The sequence below is a fragment of the Pseudorca crassidens genome, chromosome 11 (assembly GCF_039906515.1).
Source record: "Pseudorca crassidens isolate mPseCra1 chromosome 11, mPseCra1.hap1, whole genome shotgun sequence".
Classification (NCBI taxonomy): Eukaryota; Metazoa; Chordata; class Mammalia; order Artiodactyla; family Delphinidae; genus Pseudorca; species Pseudorca crassidens.
In genome coordinates, this window is record NC_090306.1 from 85,877,498 (window position 1) to 85,901,867 (window position 24,370).

At 38.9% G+C, this 24,370-nt stretch overlaps 1 protein-coding gene across 5 annotated transcripts in view; it reads left to right on the forward strand.

The window, feature by feature from the left end:
• ANO4 (anoctamin 4) overlaps window positions 1–24,370 on the forward strand; it is a 450,544-nt gene that overhangs the window by 374,562 nt on the left and 51,612 nt on the right. For all 5 annotated transcript variants that reach the window (XM_067697681.1, XM_067697682.1, XM_067697683.1 and 2 more), the window contains 7 exons: window positions 3,530–3,670; window positions 6,241–6,405; window positions 11,826–11,862; window positions 13,968–14,079; window positions 15,038–15,095; window positions 15,236–15,333; window positions 17,120–17,262. In XM_067697681.1, coding sequence (XP_067553782.1) covers window positions 3,530–3,670; window positions 6,241–6,405; window positions 11,826–11,862; window positions 13,968–14,079; window positions 15,038–15,095; window positions 15,236–15,333; window positions 17,120–17,262 — 754 coding nt within the window. The remainder of the gene's footprint in view (window positions 1–3,529; window positions 3,671–6,240; window positions 6,406–11,825; window positions 11,863–13,967; window positions 14,080–15,037; window positions 15,096–15,235; window positions 15,334–17,119; window positions 17,263–24,370) is intronic.

Below are 24,370 nucleotides of genomic sequence, written 5' to 3' on the forward strand. Positions count from 1 at the left end.
GACTAACTCAGTCTCCACTGTACCAGAGTTTGTGCTTATTTTCCCTCCTCTTCCAAGACACTCATGTAGAACAAGTTCTTAATTAATCAGAATGACTTCAAAATACCGTTGTGCTGATTATCTTTTCCTAATCCCATAATTGCTTTTTAGTCAGAAACTTTTCACACTGGATGGGACTCAACTCAATGAAATGAAATCTCAGCTTGATTTAGAATTAGAGGAACCTTGATTTTATCTGGATTTGAAAGGTATTTACCTTGTTTTCAATACTAATTAAGAATACATTTCAAGTCCCTCCCATGAAAAAACTTGCACAAGCCTCTTAGATACCCTCATCCACCAGAGGGCAGACAGCAGAAGCAAGAAGAACTACAGTCCTTCAGCCTGTGGAACAAAAACCACATTTACAGAAAGGTAGACAAGATGAAAAGGCAGAGGGCTATGTATCAGATGAAGGAACAAGATAAAACCCAGAAAAACAACTAAATGAAGTGGAGATAGGAAACCTTCCAGAAAAAGAATTCAGTTAATGACAGTGAAGATGATCCAGGACCTCAGAAAAAGAAGGGAAGCAAAGATTGAGAAGATGCAAGAAATGTTTAACAAAGACCTAGAAGAATTAAAGAAGAAACAGAGATGAACAATACAATAACTGAAATGAAAAATACACGAGAAGGAATCAATAGCAGAATAACTGAGGCAGAAGAACAGAAGAGTGACCTGGAAGACAGAATGGTGGAATTCACTGCCACAGAACAGAATAAGGAAAAAAGAATGAAAAGAAATGAAGACAGCCTAAGAGACCTCTGGGACAACATTAAATGCAACAACATTGGCATTATAGGGGTCCCAGAAGGAGAAGAGAGAGAGAAAGGACCCAAGAAAATGTTTGAAAAGATTATAGTCGAAAACTTCCCTAACATGGGAAAGGAAATAGCCACCCAAGTCCGGGAAGTGCACAGAGTCCCAGGCAGGATAAACCCAAAGAGAAACATGCAGAGACACATAGTAATCAAATTGACAAAAATTAAAGACAAAGAAAAATTATTGAAAGCAACAAGGGAAAAACGACAAATAACATACAAGGGAACTCCCATAAGGTTAACAGCTGATTTCTCAGCAGAAACTCTACAAGCCAGAAGGGAGTGGCATGATATATTTAAAGTGATGAAAGGGAAGAACCTACAACCAAGATTACTCTACCCAGCAAGGATCTCATTCAGATTCAACAGAGAAATCAAAAGCTTTACAGACAAGCAAAAGCTATGAGATTCAGCACCACCAAACCAGCTCTACAACAAATGCTAAAGGAACTTCTCTAAGTGGGAAACACAAGAGAAGAAAAGGACCTACAAAAACAAACCCATAACAATTAAAAAAATGGTAATAGGGACAGACATATAGATAATTACCTTAAACGTGAATGGATTAAGTGCTCCCACCAAAGACACAGGCTTGCTGAATGGATACAAAAACAGGGCCCATATATATGCTGTCTACAAGAGACCCACTCTTCAGACCTAGGGACACATACAGACTGAAAGGGAGGTGATGGAAAAAGATATTCCATGCAAACAAAAATCAAAAGAAAGCTGGAGTAGCAATTCTCATATCAGACAAAATAGACTTTAAAATAAAGACTATTACAAAAGACAAAGAAGAACACTACATGATGATCAAGGGATCAATCCAAGAAGAAGATATAACAATTATAAATGTATATGCACACAACATAGGAGCACCTCAATACATAAGGCAACTGCTAACAGCTCTAAAAGAGGAAATTGACAGTAACACAATAATAGGGGGACTTTAACACCTCCCTTACACCAGTGGACAGATCATCCAAACAGAAAATAAGGAAACACAAGCTTTAAATGACACAATAGACCAGGTAGATTTAATTGATATTTATAGGACATTCCATCCAAAAACAGCAGATTACACTTTCTTCTCAAGGGCACACAGAGCATTCTCCAGGATAGATCACATCTTGGGTCACAAATGAAGCCTCAGTAAATTTAAGAAAATTGAAATCATATCAAGCATCTTTTTTGACCACAATGCTATGAGAATTGAAATCAGCTACAGGGGAAAAAAAAAAAACATAAAAAACACAAACACATGGAGGCTAAACAATACATTGCTAAATAACCAAGAGATCACTAAAGAATCAAAGATGAAATCAAAAAATACCTAGAGACAAATTACAACAAAAACACAATGATCCAAAACCTATGGGATGTAGCAAAAGCAGTTCTAAGAGGGAAGTTTATAGCAATACAAGCCTACCTCAAGAAACAAGAAAAATCTCAAACAATCTAACCTTACACCTAAAGGAACTAGAGAAAGAAGAACAAACAAAACCCAAAGTTAGCAGAAGGAAAGAAATCATGAAGACCAGAGCAGAAATAAATGAAATAGAAACGAAGAAAACAATAGCAAGGATCAATAAAACTAAAAGCTGGTTCTTTGAGAAGATAAACAAAATTGATAAACCATTAGCTAGACTCATCAAGAAAAAGAGGGAGAGGACTCAAATCAATAAAATTAGAAATGAAAAAGGAGAAGTTACAACAGACACCACAGAAATACAAAGCATCCTAAGAGACTACTACAGGCAACTCTATGTCAATAAAGTGGACAACCTGGAAGAAATAGACAAATTCTTAGAAAGGTATAAGCTTCCAAGACTGAACCAGGAAGAAATAGAAAATATGAACAGACCAATCACAAGTAATGAAATTGAAACTGATTAAAAATCTTCCAACAAACAAAAGTCCAGGACCAGATGGCTTCACAGGTGAATTCATTTAGAGAAGAGCTAACACCCATCCTTCTTCAACTCTTCCAAAAAATTGAGGAAGGAACACTCCCAAACTCATTCTATGAGGCCACCATCACCCTGATACCAAAACCAAAGGTACTACAAAGAAAGAAAATTACAGACCAGTATCACTGATGAATATAGAGGCAAAAATCCTCAACAACAACAACAACAAAAAGAATACGTTTCAAACCTATGGTTAAGGGTGAATGACATCTATAAGAGCTTATTAAAAAATAGATGCACCATGTTTTTAACTGCCTAAATCAAAAAATTTAAAAATTGTAGAAAACTAAGAATTATATTATAACTCACAAAGCGAATTCTGAACATTTTGCTGTTCAGAAGCTTTCTTTGTCCTGGTGTCCACATCACTCCCCGGTAATAAAAGTAAAAGCTTATTAGTTGTTTCAAACCACTAGGGACAGGACAAGTTTGTCCCTTTTCTCATTCTCAGTTTCTTTCTTCAAGTATAGTTTAAAAAGATAATAGAGACACTTAACTATTAGTCTAAATTACATAGCCTTGATGATAAAAAGTCTAGATCACCATTCTGCAGATTTTCTTTAAGTGGCCGGTTTCCAAGCCCATGTCATTGACCGTGGCATTTGTTGACTCAGTTTTCCTGTGGGGTAAAATGATTTTTTTCTTATTGTCTGAACAGTTCTTCAGTACATAAAAATGTGTCTGCTTGTTCTTTAGGAAGAAATACGGCCCCAGTTTGAAGCCAAGTATTCCAAGAAAGAGCGGATGAATCCCATTTCCGGAAAACCAGAACCGTATCAAGCATTTGCAGATAAATGCAGCCGACTTATTGTTTCTGCATCTGGAATATTCTTTATGGTCTGAAACTTTTTTACAAAACTCTTTCTTTCATAAAGTACAAACCTGTAGCATGGTAACAACAATAATCATATCAAGTGTTTGGATATATTTTTGCACGTTCTGTTATTTAGTCCTCACAACCATTCTACATGGTGGTCAGGGATGGCATTGCTGGCTGCATTTTACAGGTGGGACAACTGAGACTCCAGAAGGGTAAAGAGCTTGCCCACATTAGCCAAGAAATAGACAAGAGCTCAGATCCTCTAATCTGCTGTTGTTTGCATTTGTCTCTCTATGTCATAATGAAAGGAACTAAAACTATGAGATAGATAGTATTAATACCTACAGCAGTGTTTTTCAAACATTTTTTTACAATGCCCGTACAGTAATAAATACAAACGTTGTCATAACCTAGTATATACTACGCAAATAGATGTGTAAAACCGAATATGGTAATTGAAACAATGTTCATCTTTACAATATGCAAGGAACTCTGATTTTTTTTGCTTTATTACAGTCTATTTTTTAATAGACTATGTAGCCAGCTATAACTCCCAAACATTTATTTCACTAATGATTATACAAGTTTGCAAAACACTAATTTGAAGCTGGATCGTTAGCTTTTCCTAAAAAGAAGTCGTTTTATGATCAACTTTGACCCTGTCAATTACTGAACAAAACATATGCAAATATGTCAGAAATGTCATTTTAGACAGGAAAGGATGGTTAAGATCCTCCTTTCCTCTTTTCAAATAGCAAGTGTTTGTAAGTATATATCCTAGTTGGTTAGACTGGGAAGGACAAGACAATAGAAAATTCAGACAGTCTACCCCCCGTAGCCAGAAAGGAACTGAGCCCAGTGTCCCTCGGCTCAGATCAAGACTCAGATCCGTGCCCTTCTACAGATGCTGCTTTGATAGCAATTGTGTCGGGCCTTGCCTTCTATAAGTGCATCCACATTTATTGTTTTGGGGTTTGTTTCTCACGACAAGACCTAAGGACATAAGTTCTCCTTGTTCTACAGATGTGGTAGATCATAGAGGTAGAAGCCACGGAAAGAACAAGCTATGTGCCCAAGGTCACACTGCTAGCTCGTAGCTGAACCAGGACTCAGACCTAACTTCTGACTCTGAGTCCAGTGAACTTTCCATTCTACCACATTGCCACCCTTGTCTATAATTCAGTGTCGTTCTCACCTGTCTCCCTGTCAGCAGCTCCAGGATTCAGACACGGGCGATTTTTGTTTCTTTGTTTTCTATTATTATTACTACTACTTTAGCCAGTTCAGCTAGGGCTCATACCTGAGCTTTTAGAGCATGTCACTCATAGCAAGCCAGAAATAGAGTCTGTGAGAAACACAGAAAAAGCTTCTATAAAGAAAGGAATCTCTAAGTTGGCAGACGCTGTCCTGAGGCCCAGCTTTAAGATCCAGTTTTTGACGACTATGTAAGCTAAGGTCTCTGCTCAAAGACATATTAAGCAAGTCATCTAATGAAAGCCACAAAACTTTTTGGAATCTCAAATTCCCATTATTCATAGAGAGAGAAGATATGCCATATTCTTCTCAAACACCATGAAATGTTCAGAGGAAGATGCCTCAGTTCAGTCTGTGTATATATCTGATAGATAAGAGTATGCACCTCTCACAGGCTTCTTCAGCAACAAATAACTGAGCACTTGGCATGATACTAAGTTGCTGCAGAAATGACAGTTACCATCCTTACCCAGATGGAGCTTACCATCTAAGTGGGAGAGACTAGCAATAATCAAACAAATTGTTAGAAATTATAAGTTGTCTACTGAAAGAAGAGTACCCTATTACAAAAAAAAAAGCCTGGGGGGAGGAGTGGGCATTCATGAAAAGCATTAATTATGAAGAGTACCCTATAACAAAAAAAAAGCCTGGGGGGAGGAGTGGGCATTCATGAAAAGCATTAATTATGAAGTAGTTCTTGAGCTGAGATGTGAAGAATGAGTTAGGTATTAACTAGACTGCGTGAGAGTGTGTGTGTGTGTGTGTGTGCGTGTGTGTGTGTGTGTGTGTGTGTGTGTGTGTTTGGCAGGGGAATGGGTGGATCAGCATTTTGGGCAAAGGAAATGGTCTTGAAGATTAAGGCTGCTTAGCCCATTGGAAACAATAAGGAAAGGTCTAGAGTCTCCAGAGGAAGGGGAAGAACACTCAGTGGTGCTGGAGAGACTCTTCCAGGCCACCATAAGGGCTTTGCTTTTATCCTAAAAGGAAGCCAATAAATAGTTTTAAACAGAAGAGTGACACGATAAGATTTCCAACATAAATATTTGTTCATTTGCTCAATCTGATATTCTGTTTAATAAAGTGTTACCCCATAGCCTAACGGTTTATCAGCTCTCAAGTTCTGTGGCTTTTCTATTTGGATAACAAAGAACGTACAAACAGACAAGAGAAAGCGTCAACCACATGAAAAGTGTGCATTTTGTTGTGGTGTCTTGAGTCAGGACCACTGCTGCTTTATCTCGTTTCCTCATCCGAGGATTTTCCATTTGGCGGGAGCCCCTTCCTCCAACATTCCATCACAGTGCTCACTGGGTGTCCTCTGTCTTCCTGCCAGATCTGCGTGGTGATCGCCGCCGTGTTTGGGATCGTCATTTACAGGGTGGTGACCGTCAGCACTTTCGCTGCCTTTAAGTGGGCGTTAATCAGGAATAATTCTCAGGTTGCAACCACAGGGACTGCCGTGTGCATCAATTTCTGCATCATCATGCTGCTGAACGTGGTAAGTGAGCTGCAAGGTAAGTAGTCAAATGGATAAAATGTGTGTGCTACAGGTGAGTTTTCTTCTGTTTCTAAAGGGACCTGGCCTTAAAGAGGCTGGTCAATTATGTGGCACTTATGGCCTGGCTGCAAAGTGCCTGGCATAAGGTGTACTCATCTGGGGATACAGAAGGCTTGAGTCAAATCTGGCCTCCAGGATTTTCTACAATGTAAGACTGGGCAAGGCACTTACCCTCTCTGAACCTCAGTTCCCTTATTTATCCAGTAAGATAACACTGTATACCTCTTGGGGAAATTTAGAGAAAAAATATATTTTAAAGGCCCAGCTCAGACTCCGTGACATAGCTCAGTAGTGTTGGTTCCTGTTTCCTTTTGCTTCTGAAGGATGGGAAATTAGTATCCAAAGCATTTCTTGCAATAACCCAGCAAGGAGTATTTCAGGGTGGTACTTGTAGCTTGTGTTGATTTCAGGTTTTTTTCAAATGTATATTTCAGCCCAGCTGTCTCCCTTGAACCCCAAACATCCTCACCGAACACACACAACCCCCAACTCCCCATCTTCCCTCCAGAATGAGCTCCTCCTGCAGCCCCCATTGTAGTCGCCTAGGCCGAAACTCCTCTGCTTCTCTCAGCATCGAAATGTATCCAGAATTTGAGCACTTTTCACACATCCCCAGTCCCCACCTTGGTCCAGGTCCCCAGCATATCCCACCTGGATTACTGCAGTGCTTTCCGAGCTGGTCTCCCAGCTTCCACATCTGCTTCCCTCAGTCCAGGCTCATCATAGCAGCTAGAGCAAGCAAGCTTCATCCATGTAAGTCAGCCTCTGTTCACTGTATCCAGTGGCTTTCCTCTTGCTCAGAATAAAAGTTCTGTCTTCACATGGAGACCCAGGGTCTCCCTCATCTGGCCCCAGCGAGGTCTCTGACTTTGTCTCCTTTCTCCTCACCTTGACTTTCCTGCTTCTCACTGGCCTTCCCTTTTCTCTTCAATGTGCCAGGCAAGCTCTCACCCTAGGACTTTTGACTTGCTCTTCTCTCTGCCTGGAACATTCTTTCCCATGGGGTCTGCAGAGTTTACTCCTGCACCTCCTTCAGGTCTTTGTTCAACTGTTACCTTTCCAGTATAAGGCTTCCCTGGTCACTCAATTTAAAATTGCAACCCACTCCTGCCGTCTGACCATTTCCTAGCTCCTCGCCTGCTTTATTTTGTTCTATGGCGTTAATCGCCATCTAATAGGCTATTTTTAAAATTTATTTTGTTATTTATCTTCTTCACTGGAATGTAGCCCCAAGAGGGCAGAAACTTTTGTCTTTCCTGATAAGAGTAGTAGAAGATCTAAGTTTCCAAACTCTGGCAACAGAAACAGGCTCTGGCTTATAGTAGGCTCTCAGTAAATTGTTGTTACTATTTGCAGAACAAAAGGCAGTGGCTGACATTGTTAGACTTGAGGTTTGTAGGAGGGAATAAATAACGTATGTAGAGTGCCATGTATAGTGTTAGGCATGGAATAAGTGTTCAGTTATAGTTCCCCTCACCCTTATTTATACTGTAACTTAAATCTGGGCCATTGTGCTGAAATCACCGAGATAATGAAATATAGGTAATTCATTATTATTATTAAAGATACAGGAACTTCTTTATTATTTTAGAAAAAAAGTTTAAAAATCCAGAAGGTAGGGGAAAAAAAGCACCTGCAGATCATTTTGACATGATGACTGTGTAACTGCTTGGTCAAGTGGAGATTGAAAGTGACTGTTTGTCACTCCCTTGCACTCCCCCCTGTCCCCGGTTCAGCTAGTCTCAAAGTTAATTGTGGAATGAATATTCGTTGTGAGGGGGAGTGATTCATAGTGAAATTAACCAAACAGCTTGAGCAGTGAAAGATTCTGCGTCCAGGTAGGAGGCAGTGAATTAAAGCTTACTGTATTTTATCATCTCTCTTCTCCAATGTCTTATTAAAATTTAATTTATACATCTTAAGAAATAAATTTCTGCATATATGCAGTGGCTCTATAAACACATGCTTGCTGGTACATTTTGACCAGGAGCCAGTGTTGTCACTTCAGTTAACTGAAAATCACTTATCCAAAAACCTCTGCTTAGTGGAACACAGCCAAGAAAAGAAGAAATAAACTAAAAACAAAGCAGGAGGGGAGAGGATATAGTATATAATTAGGGCCACTACAAACCACCTACTGTGTGCTAGGAGCTAGACAGGTAGGCGTTTTACATGTTTTATTTAACAAAGGGTTTCTGAGTCACCAAAACGGATGACCAAGCCCACACACTAAAGCTGACATGTGTCATTCTTAGGAATGCCCTTAAGGTTTCTTTTCTTTTCTTTCTTTCTTTATTTTTAGATACAATGTGAACACATTTGGTGTTCTGATTTCTCAGCCAACATCAAACTGAAATAACAGAAGGTTACTAAGGCAAGAATACTGACAAGGTCAGAAAATGACAAGCCATAGCAAGGGGAAAGAAAGAAAATAAAAAGCATACACACTCTAAAACCAGCATAATCCAGGACCCTTTTGTGCAGTGACCAATTGCCTTACCCTCCTTGGCCATCTCTGAGGACATCCTCATCCAGCACACACCTTTACACTCCTGTCTTATGCCCTGAAGCTTTGCAGGTTCCGTTATGAAGGCAACCAAATGTGTAATATAGCTGGGAAAGCTCTTCATCAAAATATATTTTTAAAAATTTTAAGTCCTTAAAAAGCAAATATTGAATAAAGGACAAATGACAGACTAATGACTATAACATAGCTTTGACCAGTTCAGAACTAAACTATTAATGACTGCTGAAATGACCCAATTTAAGACATTTTTATGACTGAATAATATAGTTTTTATAGCTATATAAATTGTTTTCAATTACTTAAAATTTTGGCCATACTGGTCTTGCAAAAAAAAAAATCATTTGGACATTAATCATGAATACTTTTTCATTAACTGAATATAAAAATCTTGAGAGCTAGATTGGTATTTAATTTATGTTCATTAAAGCCCCTTTCAAATAATTATTATAGATCATATACCCTATTTCTGACTTTCTTCCAACCCTAACTGAAGAAGATCTATAAGGAATGCCTATTTTCTGGATTTGACAATGTGTGTTTACTTTTATGTGTATTTAAAAAAAAATAAAGCTCATATTATTTTACAAAAGTATTCTGGATCCTAACAAACTATTATGCCTCTTAGTGACTAGTTACGGGGTTTTCATTTTATTCCATGTCTTGAAAAATAAATATTTCAAAGACAGAGTGAATAGACAGATTTCCTCACTCCTCCTTGTCATGCTCTTTCAATATTATTCTGCTTCACTAGTGACCAAAGAACATCTCAATATAGTGGTCTCAAGCTATATATGCCAATAAAGGAAGACGTTAAAAGTCATTACCATCCTTTTTATTCAGCCATACCAAAATGAATCTGACATTTCATTATAACCTGTAAACAGTGAAAACCACAATGACTTGTTCCAAAAAGAACTAAACCAGAAACTATGACTTGCATCAGAACAAACCCACATATATTGATCAGGTGGACAAGATAAAATTAGAAGTGCTCATAGCTTCTTTTGGACATATCCTTAGGATCAGAAAGCTTGCTGTTAGTTAAAGATTCTGACAGTAACCATTTGTGGCATCCAGTTTGGAAACTTAGATCTTCTACTACTCTTATCAGAACAAACTATCCGTGCTTTCTGTCTCAACTGGCTAATGAGAAATCAGGCCTTTTCCAGAAACCACTCATGTGAAGCTCTCTTGCTGGCTCCCAGTCCCTTTGTTTATGTGCTCTTTTCTGTTGCATCCTGCTCAAAGTCTCACTCTCCATCTCATTGTATCATCCAGATAAAATGTTCACAGATGCCATGAATCCCAGTGTCCTCCTACACTTTACCTTACTTTTCAAAAGGTTAATAATAATTATATTTCAACTCCTGTGCTGTTCCTTTTTTAAATTACAATTTTTTCAGTTTCCAAACAAAAATAACGATGGCATATCACCAGCTCTCAAGGCCTTTGAGGCAAGTGTGCAAAGCGAGGCACTTTAACAAATGTACATCAACATGAAAGATTAAAGGATGAACTAGGTAATCAAAAATTATATTTTTGAGAAAGGTTGTCTCACCAGTTGAATTTAATTTTCCTTGATAATTATGTAAGTAACTTTAATAATACCATGCCTTTGTAATATTAAAATAATTTTGATTAGAATATCTGTCCTAATATGTTGTTTACCAGTATTTTATTTTTATGATAAAATTGAAATGTATGACTCATCTATAACACAAGATTTCTTACTGAAAATTATACCGGTCTGTTTTAACATTGGACTCCAAGAGTCTGAGATTTCTATATACAAAATTTGATACTGTGGCCATATGAATTATTTATATCTTAATATAACAAACCACAGTCTTTGCTGAAAGTTTAGAGTCATACAATCTGAGTATTTAGACTATTTCTGTAGTTAGAAGAAATCTGGGGTAAGAGAATGCAAAAGTTAGGAAGGACCTCAAGATGAGTGTGTCCAATACCCATTCTCAACCACATGTAAGGAAAACGATGGTCTAAAGAAGAGGTGAGGTAACATGCCCAAGACCTATAGCTTGCTGGCTGGTAAAGCTGTTATTCCAGCCTGGGGAATTTTAACCAGTGAAATTTCACTACTTTAGTCTAAATGTGATCTTAATTTTCATATTGTTCAAATCCATTTGACTAGTTTTCTTTTTCGTTTTCATTGACCATCTTTCATTTTAGAGAAAGCACTTGCTCTTTTCTTTTTCAATTTATACCCTCCCTAGGGAATCTCCTAGAGCTGGATTTGCCCTTAACTGTACCCCCTGTACTTCCATACACACACACAAGCACAGGGACACACACCCCTTCCATCCTATTAGGACCCTCTATTTACCAGATGGCTGGGTGAGTTAGGGATGCATCTAATTCACTAATAGAAAAGCAAATTACCATAAATTTGGCGGTTCCCAATAATGTTTGATCACTTTGGTGTTTAGGAATGCTATAATCTAGAAAATCAGCCCATAAAAACAACAGGATTACAGACCCTTATCAGAAGCAGTCTTAGAGATTTTACATTGAGGAGGCCCAGGAATGTTGTGACTTGCCCAGCATCCCTTAGCAAGCTGATAATTAGTGGCAGCTGGCCTGTTGTTACAGAATTATTCGCCCCAAAACAAGAAGTGAGACTTTTAAAATATTAAAATGGGACCTTGTACAATTCTTTCTTGTCCTGAAAGGACACAATTGTTGATGATGTTTTCATTGTTTGCACAGTGGATGGTTAATGAAATTATTTTCATTTATGACTTACCTATTTACTTCATAATTACAGATTTTAGAACATCTACAGTTTGTTAAATGTATTAAATTTATTTTACAGCTCTATGAAAAAGTTGCACTGCTTCTGACAAACTTAGGTAAGTGGAACCCTCTTTATTTCACAGTACAGTATTGTGGTCTGAAGAATACCTTCTCAAAGATTCATCTCTGAAACACTGCTGAAAACAAATATTCCCTTTATTTTGAATTGCATACAACAATTTGTTCTTTGCCCTCAACAGGACATGTTAGATATGTCTAGGAATTGAGAGAATCTTTCCTACCTAAAGCTTTAAAGCATTTAGACATTATCTTTCATGAGCTAATATAATTTAAAGTAGGTTTTCTCTTACAAAAGTACATGTGTATGAAGTACCTATAATCATTTAGAAAAGCGTTCGTTTGCTGTTGCCTACAATTTTTATTTAATTAAAAACACAGCAAGTTTTAATGGCGTATAAAATCACAGCAAAATTAGTTGCTTTGAAGACTGGGAGTCTTTTATGTAGACAGGCTAACCATTACTGACATCCGTGGAAATGACATTCATCTGGACAAGTCATCCCTAGGAACGTTTCTCTGACTCTTTAAGGCACCAGAACAATCTGGTAACGAGCTATGAGCTGTACCTTTACTACATTTTCAAGATGGAGGAATTGTCCCAATTTCATTAATGAGCTATTAGTCATTTTACTCTATGCAGTTCGAGAAAATTACATGCTCCCACACAAAACCTGTTTTAGCACACTCCCATATGTAGCTTGCCAAAGGGAGAAAAAAATCACAAAAGTGTTTTCATTTATAATCATCATTATAATAAAAGATGCCAGATACATCTGGCATCTCTTCTTTTTGAGCCCTTCTATGTGCCAGATACAGAGCTAGGCACTTGGCATATCTCCTTTGAATTCATTGAAATCTTCCATCACCGCCACTCTTTGCCCAAAAATAGAGAAGTTTATGTCCACAGAAGAGGTAACTGCCCATTGATAGACTGTGTCCAGGGGGCACCTTGCTCCAGGCTGGAAAAGATGCCTGTGGAGATATCAGCCATGGTCAATCTTTGGTTGGGCCACCTGGGAACCCACCCAGCTGGCTGACGAGCTAGGAGACCTTCCTGTGTAACCAAGAGTTCATTAGCAGAGGTGAAGTAAAGCTAAAGCCCTTGAAGCGTCCTTTGTCATTTCTTCCCTCAACAGCAGCATGGCCTTGTTCTGAAATTGACATTTAAACCATTTGAAATCCGATTCTCATTCTTTCTCCCCTCCCTTCTCAGATATACTCCTGGGAAGCATTTTGAGCTATAACTTGTGGGAAAGGAATTGATGGGGTAAAATGGTAAATGAGCAACTAGAAGCTCAGGGAATGTGGAAACAGAAAGTGCTATTGCATTAAATGCATTTTCTTTGACGTTGTTTGAGGTGAGGATGCAACTTCCGGGGAAGGATAAGCACATTTGACATGAGATTTCAGGTTGGAGGATTGATCCATATTTTTGGTTTGCATCACCATGTCCAAAGAGCATTTGCTGTAGGGAAATTGAAATACAAGAAGATGAAAATTGGTGCCTGACTGAGGTCAGGAAATTGTAAGACAAAGATGCTGCTATACAATAAAAGCTCTAAAGATGAGGTCACCTCTTCGGTACTTGTCCTTGAGAATGAAAATGATGATGGATGAGGGTGACAGGTAATGGGGTCAGATGCTCATTCTGAGATGGGGGGTCTGACTCCCTCTCTCCCAGTAGCACCTCACATCACACGAGAAATAGAAGTCGAGACCAAGGAGTTATTAGGAGATGGGAGGGGACCTGATGCCACGCAGGCCCCACCCCACAGGTGGAAACTAAGAGCAAAAGGAGAGGCTCCTGCAAGGAGCCAGGGCCGGGAGTGCGGCCCCTTCAGCCTGGCTGTCTCTACTCCAGGCTCTCCGGGCATCCTGGAACAGCGGAACAAACGATATTCCCTGCCCTCGGACAAGTTAGTAATCACTTCCCACCAAAGCCTCGCTGGGGCTGGTCTGGGAGCTTGAGGAACCCACGGATGGTCCATTCTGTCGCATGTCATCTGTAGGCAAGCTGGGCTCTCCTGCAGCCTCCTTAGGAAGCCTCTGCTCCCACCCCGCGCATCTGGGGAGCTGGACAGAGGGAGTTGAGAAGGAGTCAGATGCAGCCTCTCAAACTCTGCTCCCCTTGTATCCACAGAACAGCCTCGCACTGAGTCCGAGTGGGAGAACAGCTTCACCCTGAAAATGTTTCTTTTTCAGTTTGTCAATCTGAACAGCTCCACGTTTTACATCGCATTCTTCCTCGGAAGGTAAGAACCCATTCTCTCCACACCTCCCCCAGCCAGGGACAGAGCGCACAGAGGTCACTGACCAGGGTGACAGAGAGGCCAGCCTTTAGGGTGATTTTTATAAAGTGTATAAAGAGGAGAACAGTCTCCTCCTTTCCTTTCCCTTCCCATTCTGGGGAATGGTCTCCATCAAAGTCCCTTGTACCTTTTCTTGTTAAGGTGAGTAGAAGAAAATAGTTTGCACACGTGAAGTGTGAATGTAAAACTTGCAGGCTCCATCTGTACCTGAATCGGGCCTCTGGATCTCACACCTATAAGAGCAGGTGGCATCAGGGGGAGGACAGCAGGCAGCATGTCCCAGATCCCTGACCTCACAGAGGAGGGAAGGACATTCAGACAGGAAAGGGGGCTGACGTAGGATGCCGAAGGAGACTGGGCAGCTTCTGAATCCCGCAGTTCTGAGGATGTGGAACGTCCAGGTACCATGAACTTCATTACACCAGGAAGCGTGTCTGAGGAGACGAGAACCAGGGGAGAGCCGAGTATTGGGTTTTAGTGAAATGGATAAGCAGCCTGTCCGCAGTTTCCAGCTACTTCAGTATGGAATGCTAGTCAAATAGTTTCGTTTTAAAAAATAAAAAACACGGCATTGCTGATATTCAAAAAGATCTGATGTGTTTAAACCCAACCTGCTGCTTACACCACAGCCCCTTGATATTCAGCAGAAAATGTTAAAAGTCACAGCAGGCATCGAGGACTGGCCTCTGTGTTCAGGAGCCAGACAGAAGGGCCAGGAGAGCAATACCCCCCAGAGAATTCCAGAAGCTGCCATTATGCCAGTTCCAGAGAGTTTTCCTAATTCCCTGACACCTGTTCCTTACTGCACCGGTAATTTTCGCTGGAGGATGTGCTAATCTGAATATAATATTCACTGAAGGCTACAGGATGCTAATGGTTTGTTTTTCTGTGTGTGTTGAAGATTCACAGGACACCCAGGTGCCTACTTGAGGCTGATAAACAGGTGGAGACTAGAAGAGGTCTGTATTCTCCCATCATTCCTTGTTTCCTACAGACTTGGCGTTAAACAGGCTTAGGGCAACTTTGTGCAGATTAGAAACCAGACAGCCTTTCTTCCTGACCATTGATTCTTGAATTTCTGTGTTTGCTTACCTCGCAGTGCCACCCTAGTGGATGCCTTATTGATCTCTGTATGCAAATGGGTATTATAATGGTGCTAAAGCAGACCTGGAATAATTTCATGGAACTTGGCTACCCGTAAGTACCTTAGATATCTATACTTGAGAGGCAGCATGTCTCATTGGCTTTTCTAGGTGTGGCAAGTAAGATAAGCAATGCAGACTCAGCAGTTAAGCGTGTGTGTGTGTGTGTGTGTGTGTGTGTGTGTGTGTGTGTGTGTACCTGGAGCTAAGTCTTTATGCTTAGATATTCAAAGACAAATCATGAAAATAATAAACATTGGCTCTTTTGGAAGATTTAGCACAAATTGCATAAGCAAAAGTGAATATTCTTTAAGAAGTCTCTGTGGGCCCCTAAATAATTGGATACCTGCTTCCAAGCTGCTTTATATGATGATGACACATTAACGAGGTCTTTACTCCCCAACCCCTGCAATAAATCAGAAATGGTAATTTCTTTAAACTTCCTTAAATTCAACTGTACAGGAAAGGAACTTATGGAAAGAAGACCTAAAAAAATGATTCAGAAAAGAAACTGGAGTATTTCTAAGTAAGCCTATCCTAACCAGTAAAAACATCATTATCTGATGATAACAGTTTATGTGGATGGCAACGGGCAAAAACTTGCATCACCTTTGTAAGGATGACCTTGAATTTGGCTGTGTCTGCTCAGTTCTGGTCAGTTAAGTTTTAAAGGGACATAAATCAGCAGCACTTCTATTTCTTCTTTAATTCTACACCTACAGGTTTCCAGGTCAGCTCAAGTGTCTCCATAGAGAATTCCAGGTTTCAGGGAAGACCACTCAGCCAGAACAATTAACTGGAACTCGGTTCACTTCGAAAAGTCATCTCTTAGCTCCCCGTCAGAACCACTGCCAGTAATTTTCTCTTCTTAGATTTATTTTTAGAAAACTTCTTCCAAGTGTTGATGTTTTCTATAAAACTTAAAAAAAAACAAAGCATAAAATTTTAAAATTAGAAGCATTATATTCTCTTTTAAAGTATCATCCATAACTTATCAAAATGTCATAGACATCAAAGGGAACTATATTTATCTTCTACTAATATGGGCATAGAGCAAAATTGTGAAGTAGACAGAATTGTCTTTGATACCCATCCCCTTATTTAGTTTATTTCACATTTGTTTTTGCTTTGGCATCGCTACTCTCAGATACCCCTCAGCTTTCTCCTGGCCCCCTACAGCACACAAACCTGACCCCCCCACACACCCCAATTTCTTCAACCCTGTTCCGTATCATAAAATGCACTTCTGAACACTGCCAAGGATTAATGTACTAACCTCACCAGTGTGAGATGCGTTTTATTGGGAATCAGAGCCTCTGTCAAACTCAACCCAAAAGCAGGCAGATCCAGTTGTGGACCTGCGGGCTTCTGTATGCCAGGAGAGGAGGAAACCTTTGTGGGTTTTCAGACCTTCTAGGGCCCTCGAGTCAGAGTATGCAGGTCAGCACCCCATGGTAAGACTGCTCACGGGTCCTCAACTAAGCCAGCTAGGCCAAACCATCTTCTTCTCAGAGGCCTGCGGGTTGCCTTTGTACTGGGGGATCAGGTTATCAATGTTCTCAGTCCTCTACCCAACCCTCCGAGGCAACACTGGACGAGAGACAGTTTCGTGAATGATTAAAATAAGTTCATCAATCATTCTGTTCACGTGCAAGTACAAATGCTTGAAGTGTAGCCTCCATTGTTATTTCCCTTCTAATCCAAGGCTTCATTTCCTTGCCAGCGTGTCCTAAATTTTTTAAACTATTGTTCTATATTCTAACTCTATTTCTTATTACTTAAGTCTTATGAACAGCTATATACATATATATTTTTTTAAATAAATTGATCTTGTTGTGCAGGTTAATTCAGAATTGGTGGACTAGAAGGAAAGTACGACAAGAGCATGGACCTGAAAGGAAAATAAGTTTCCCACAGTGGGAAAAGGACTACAACCTTCAGCCGATGAATGCCTACGGACTTTTCGACGAATACTTAGAAATGAGTATGAAAATAGCCTATTTTATCTGATTTTTAAAAATGTTATTGAAGTATAGTTAATTTACAATGTGTTAATTTCTGCTGTACAGCAGAATGACTCAGTTATAATTCTTTTCATATTCTTTTCCATTATGGTTTATCATAGGATATTGAATATAGTTCCCTGTGCTATAGAGTAGGACCTTGTTGTCTGTTTTATCCTATTAATTATAAATGTAAGTTCTAGCTACATTTAACTAGACATACACCGTTATCGTCGAGGCTAGCAGTATGGGGGGATTCTTGAGCTAAATGCAGAGGGAGGGTGTTCTTGCTTTAAGAAGCTTTATGGACAGAAATAGTGCCAAGTCACTTCACATTCTTCATGACATTGTGTCCTGTCCCTTGTAATAAATCACCAGAAAAAAATGAGCTGAAAACTTGGTGAACCAAAGAAAAAGGAGTTATCACTCATGGTGTGATTGATTCATTCATTCAGCAGACATGGTTTTTTTTTATTGAAGTATAGTTCATTTACAATGTTGTGTTAGTTTCAGGTGTATGGCAAAGTGATTCAGTTATACATATATACATAAAAGAATATAAACATTCTTTTTCATATTCCTTTCTATTATAGTTTATTATAAGATATTTAATATAGTTCCCTGTGCTATACAGTAGGACCTTGTTGTTTATCTATTTTATATATAGTAGTTTGTATCCAGCAGACATCTTTTGAGCCATGTTATGTCCAGGCAGACATTATGTTTGGCATTAGAGATACAAGAAGGAATCAGGCACAGTCCCAGCTCTGAAAGAGTGCACAGTGAGGGAAAGTCAGAGATACAAAAGGTAAGTGCAATAAAGTGGCCTAGATGCTGCAGTATGAGTCAGTAGGGCGTAGACGGGGGACAGTCATTTCCCTTGAGGGGGTGGCAGGAAGCTGGGAATGCTTAAGCTATGCTACACGTATATTGAAGGAATCTGATTTCTCTATAATCAAATCCAAGCTACTTACTTTAGCATGTATCTGAGAGCATGAGCTTTAGAAACAGATTACCTGAGTTCAAATCCCAGCCCCTCACTTATTAACTGTGAAACCTTGGGCAATTACTTAATCTCTTTGTCTCACTTTCCTCTTCTTTATAATGGGGATAGAAAAAGTAACCACTTCAGAGCACTTCTATGTGGATTAAATAAATTAACACATGGAAAGGGCTTAGAACAATGCCTGGCTCGTAGTATGTACTTGGTATATGTCATCCCTGTCATTATTACTATTTTTCTATTCTTATCTTCCAGGGGAGAAAAGCGTAACAAAATCCCTTAGCAGATACACTGAGTGTGGATAGCTTTTCTCTTTTTTTCTAATTATGTTTAAGCTCTGTAACATTGGGGTGAAAGTGGGGGTAGGGATGGGCAAGATACATTACTTCTGAAAGAAGTTCTTTCTGGGCAAATCTGAAAATTAAAGCAGTAGTAGAGTTGATACTTAATGTTTCTTAGATCGCTTATGTCCTGAGTACCTACCAATGTTTTTAGAGTTTCAATTATAGAATGGCAGAATGATATAACTTGGAGAAGAAATCAATTTGGGCAGTAATAATAACACTTAATAACGGGAATTCATTAAGTGAACTAAGCACTTGGAGGTCTCTTAATGGATTCTCCTCCCATAAAGAAGGAAATGAACAATAATGTTGGTATATAGAGTGCATGAAAAGAACTGGTAGTGCTCCAAATACTCCAGTATCTTTGCAGCAAGAAACACATCTCAGAAGCAGCATTTCAAGCAGACCAGTGAATCCTAACTGCTTGCTTCTGCTCTTGTTGTTTTTGTTATTTTCTTAATGACTTGCCTGCTTTGTTGTATTTTTTAAATGTATTCATTGAAGTAGAATATATAGTGAGAAAAGCATATAAATCAAAAGTGTACAGATCAATAAATATTCACCAATTTATGCACAAATGTAACCAAACTGTGTAGGTGAGGGGTTAACACACTACTGCCCTCAGACCCAAAGCCAGTCCACTGCCTGGCTTTGTAAATAACATTCTATTGAAACATAGCAATACCCGTTTATTTACACATTATCTATAGTTTTTTAATTTAATTTTTATTTTATATTACAGTTGATTTACAATGTTGTGCTAGTTTCGGGTGTACAGCAAAGTGGTTCAGTTATACGTATACATATATCCATTCTTTTTCAGATTCTTTTCCCACATAGATTATTACAGAATACTGAGTAGAGTTCCCTGTGCTATACAGTAGGTCCTTGTTGATTATCTATTTCATATATAGTACTGTGTATATGTGAATCCCAAACTCGTAATTTATCCCTCCTTCCCACCTTTCCCCTTTGATAGCCATAAGTTTGTTTTTGAAGTCTGTGAGTCTCTTTCTGTTTAGGAAATAAGTTCATTTGTATCATGTTTTTAGATTCCACTTGTGATATCATATAGCACTTGTCTTTCTCTGACTTATTTCACTAAGCACAATATTCTCTGGGTCCATCATGTTGCTGCAGGTGGCATTATTTCATTCTCTTTTATGGCCGAGTAATAGTCCATTGTATATATGTACCACATCTTCTTTATCCATTCCTCTGTTGATGGACATTTAGGTTGCTTCCATGTCTTGGCCATTGTATATAGTGCTGCAATGAACATTGGGGTGCATGTATCTTTTTGAATTATGGTTTTCTCCAGATATATGCCCAGGATTGCTGGGTCGTATGGTAGTTCTATTTTAGTTTTTTAAGGAACCTCCATACTGTTCTCCATAGTGGCTGTACCAATTTACATTCCCACCAACTGTGTAGGAGGGTTCCCTTCTCTCCACACCTTCTCCAGCATTTATTATTTGTAGACTATTTGATGACAGTCATTCTGACCAGTGTGAGGTGATTCCTCATTGTAGTTTTGATCTGCATTTCTCTAATAAATAGCGATGTTGAGAGTCTTTTCATGTGCCTGTTGGCCATCTGTATGTCTTCTTTGGAGAAATGTCTATTTAGATCTTCTGCCCATTTTTGGACTGGGTTGTGTTTTTTGTTTTGATATTCAGTTCCATGAGCTATTTGTATATTTTGGCAACTAATCCCTTGTAGGTCACTTCGTTTGCAAATATTTTCTCCCATTAAGGGTTGTCTTTTCATTTTGTTTATGGTTTCCTGTGCTGTGCAAAAGCTTTTAAGTTTAATTAGGTCCCATTTGTTTATTTTTGTTTTTATTTTCATTACTGTAAGTCAGGGAGCCTGAATCCTCCAGCTCCATTTTCTTTTCTCAGGATTGCTTTGGCTATTCAGGTCTTTTGTGTTTCCATACACATTTAAAATATTTTTGTTCTACTTCTGTGAAAAATGCCACTGGTAATTTAATAAGGATTGAATTGAATCTGTAGGTTGCCTTGTATAGTATAGTCATTTTTGACAATATTGATTCTTCCAGTCCAAGAACATGGTATATCATTTTTCCATCTGTTTGTGTCATCTTCATTTTCTTTCATCAGCATCCTATAGTTTTCAGAGTACAGGTCTTTTGCCTCCTTAGGTAGGTTTATTCCTAGGTATTTTATTCTTTTTGATGTGACGATAAATGGGATTGTTTCCTTAATTTCTCTTTCTGATCTTTCACTGTTAGTGTATAGAAATGCAACAGATTTCTGTGTATTAACTTTGTATCCTGCAACCTTGCCAAAATTCATTGATGAGGTCTAGTACTATTCTGGAAGCATCTTTAGGATTTTCTATGTATGGTATCATGTCATCTGCAAACAGTGATAGTTTTACTTCTTCTTTTCCAATTTGGATTCCTTTTATTTCTTTTTCTTCTCTGATTGCCATTGTCTAGGACTTCCAAAACTATGTTGAATAAAAGTAGCGAGAGTGGACATCCTTGTCTTGTTCCTGATCTTAGAGGAAATGCTTTCAGCTCTTCACTGTTGAGTATGATGTTAGCTGTGGGTTTGTCATACATGGCCTTTATAATATTGAGGTACGTTCCCTCTATGCCCACTTTCTGGAGGGTTTTTATCATAAATGGGTGTTGAATTTTGTCCAAAGCTTTTTCTGCATCTACTGAGATGATCATATGGTTTTTATTCTTCAGTTTGTCAATGTGGTGTATCACAGTGACCGATTTGCTCAGGATGACTTTAGGCAGCCTGTCTGCTGATGGGTGGGGCTGTGTGTGTTCCCACCCTGCTGGTTGGTTGTTTGGCCTGAGGCATCCCAGCACTGGAGCCTGCAGGCTGTTGGGTGGGGCCAGGTCTCAGGTGCCAAAAAGCATCTGCCACCAGTGTCCTTGCCCCCAAAGTGAGCCACAGCTGACCCCCTGCTTCCCCAGGAGAACCTCCAAGACCCGCAGGTAGGTCTGGCCCAGGCTCGTATGGAGTCACTGCATTGCCCTGGGTCTTAGTGCACGTGAAACATTGTGTGCGCCCTCCAAGAGTGGAGTCCCTGTTTCCCCCACTCCTGTGGAGCTCCTTCACTCAAGCCCTGCTGGCTTTCAAAGTCAAATGCTCTCGGGGCTCCTCCTTCTGATGCCAGACCCCTAGGCTGCGGAGCTCGACATAGGGCTCACTCCTATGGGAGAACCCCTGCGATATAATTATTTTCCAGTTTGTGGGTCGCCCACCCAGCAGGTATGGGATTTGAGTATATCATGAAAGTGCCCCTCCTACAGTCTTGTTGTGGCTTCTTCTTTATCTTTGGGTGTAGAATACCTTTTTTGGTGGTACTGTGTCTTTTTTGTTGATGGTTGTTCAGCAGTTAGCTGTGATTTTGGTGTCTTCATGAGAGGAGGTAAGCTCAAGTCCTTCTACTCTGCCATCTCGTCTCCAGGCCTCTACATATTATCTGTAGTTACTTTTGCACTATAGCAGCAGAGCTGATTAGTTGTGACAGAGACTTTATGGCCCACAAAGCCTGGAATATTTACTATCTGGCTCTTTACAGAAAATGTTTGTCATCCTGTGAGCTACATCGAGAAATAGGATATTATCAGTATCAAAGAAGGCTCCCTTGTTTCCTCTCCCAGTTATAACACCCTCCCCAACCAATTTCCTGACTTCTAATTCTGCCTTTTTTTAAAAATCTCTATAGAAATGGAATTATACATTTTCTTTTGTAAATGGCTTATTCCATTCAATAACATATTTATAAGATACTTCCATTTGCTACAGGTAAAATTTCATTTTCATTTTTGTATAGTATTCGTAGAATGTGTACCTGAAGCAAAATTATGAAACAAGTGAGTTTGTCTTTGATACCCACCTCCACCTTTCCTTAGTCACATGTAGTTTTTTTTTCATTTCCAATCCCAGATACTTTCCATTCCATCTTTCTCCCCTTCCCCCACCAATCCCTCAATCCTTTCCCATATCATGAAATGGACTTCTGAGCACTGCTAAAATGAGCTAGATAGTTGCATTTTAGTAAGAATCAAAGCCTCTGTCAAACTTGAGTCAAAAAAAAAAAAAAAAAAAAGAGGCAAACTTACTTGTGGATGTGCAGGCATCAGTGTGCCAGTGGATGAACTAGTTTGTAAGTCTGCAGATCTTCTAGACCCCTGAAAACTGGAATTCACCACTATTTACCCATCCATTCTACTGGTGATAGATTTGTGAGTTGTTTCTAGGTTTGGGTTCTTACAAACGATATTGCTATGAACATTTTGGTACATGGGTTTTGGTTAACATTTGTATGTATTTCTGTTGGGAATTTATGCAAGAGTGGGGTTACCAGTGGAGTGGCCATGATAATGTACGCGTTTGTGGCTCTTCAGTAGACACCTGCAAACAGTTTTCAAAACTCCAACTAGCAATATAAGAGCTTCGGTTATTCCACATACTCACTAAAACTTGTTAGTGTCCGTCTTTTTAAATTTTGGGCATTCTGGTTCGTATGTAGTAGTACCTCATCATTGTTTTAATTTGAAATTTCATGTCAACTTAAAATGCAGAATACCTTTTCATATGCTTCTGGTCATTTGGGTATCCTCTTTCGTGAATTCCCATTCAGGCCCATGATTCTGTTCTGTTTCTCTTTCTTAGTGATTTTAGAAGCTATTTATATATTCTGGATATGAATCTTTTGTTAGCTGGACCTGGAATATCTTTTGTAGGAAAGTTTCTAATTATAGATTTAATTTCGTTAATAGATACATGACTATTCAGATTTTCTATTTCTTCAAGTAACCATTTCAGTAGTCTGTGGTTTAGTTGTGCTTTTCAAGAAACTCATCTGTTTCATCTGAATTTTCACATTTAGTGGAATAAAGTTGTTTATAATACTCTTACGAACTTTTAATGTACATAAGGTCTGTAGTGATGTTCTCGTTTTCATTTATACTTTCATTCATAGTTTGTGCTTTTTGCTTTTTTCCTTTAACAATCTGGCTAGAGGTTTATTAATTTTTTCATTTATTTCTGCTCTTATTTCCTGCCTATTCTTTCTTTGGGCCTAATTTTCTCTTTTCCAAACATCTTCAGATGGAAGCTTAAATAACTGATTTTCTACTTTTCTTCTTTTTCTAATCTAGGCATTTAGAATTATGATTTTCTCTATGAATACTGCTTCATAGCTGTATCCTATAAGTTTTGAGATGCTATATTTTCATCATCAAGGCATTTGCTAATTGCCATTGTAGTTTTTTTTAGAAATGTGTTGTTTAATATCAAAATATTTGAGGATTTTCTAGCTATCCCTCTGTCATTGGCTTCTTACAGTTTTTTTTTTTTTTCCTTGTAGTTGATTTCTAATCTCATAGTGTTGGGGTCAGAAAAGATGCTTGATATGATTTCAGTTTTCTTTAATTTACCAAGGCTTGCTTTATGGCCCAGCATGTGATCTATCCTGGAGAGTGTTCCATGTACACTTAAAAATGTGTATTCTGCTGCTTTCGGATGAAATGCTCTATAAATATCAATTAAGTCCATCTGGTCTAATATGTCATTTAAGGCCTGTGTTTCCTTATTGAGTTTCTGTCTGGATGATCTGTCCATTGATGTAACTGGGGTGTTAAAGTCCCCCACTGTTACTGTGTTACTGTCCATTTCTCCTTTTATGGCTATTGGCATTTGCCTTATGCTCCTCTGTTGGGCACATGTATACAATTGTTATATCTTC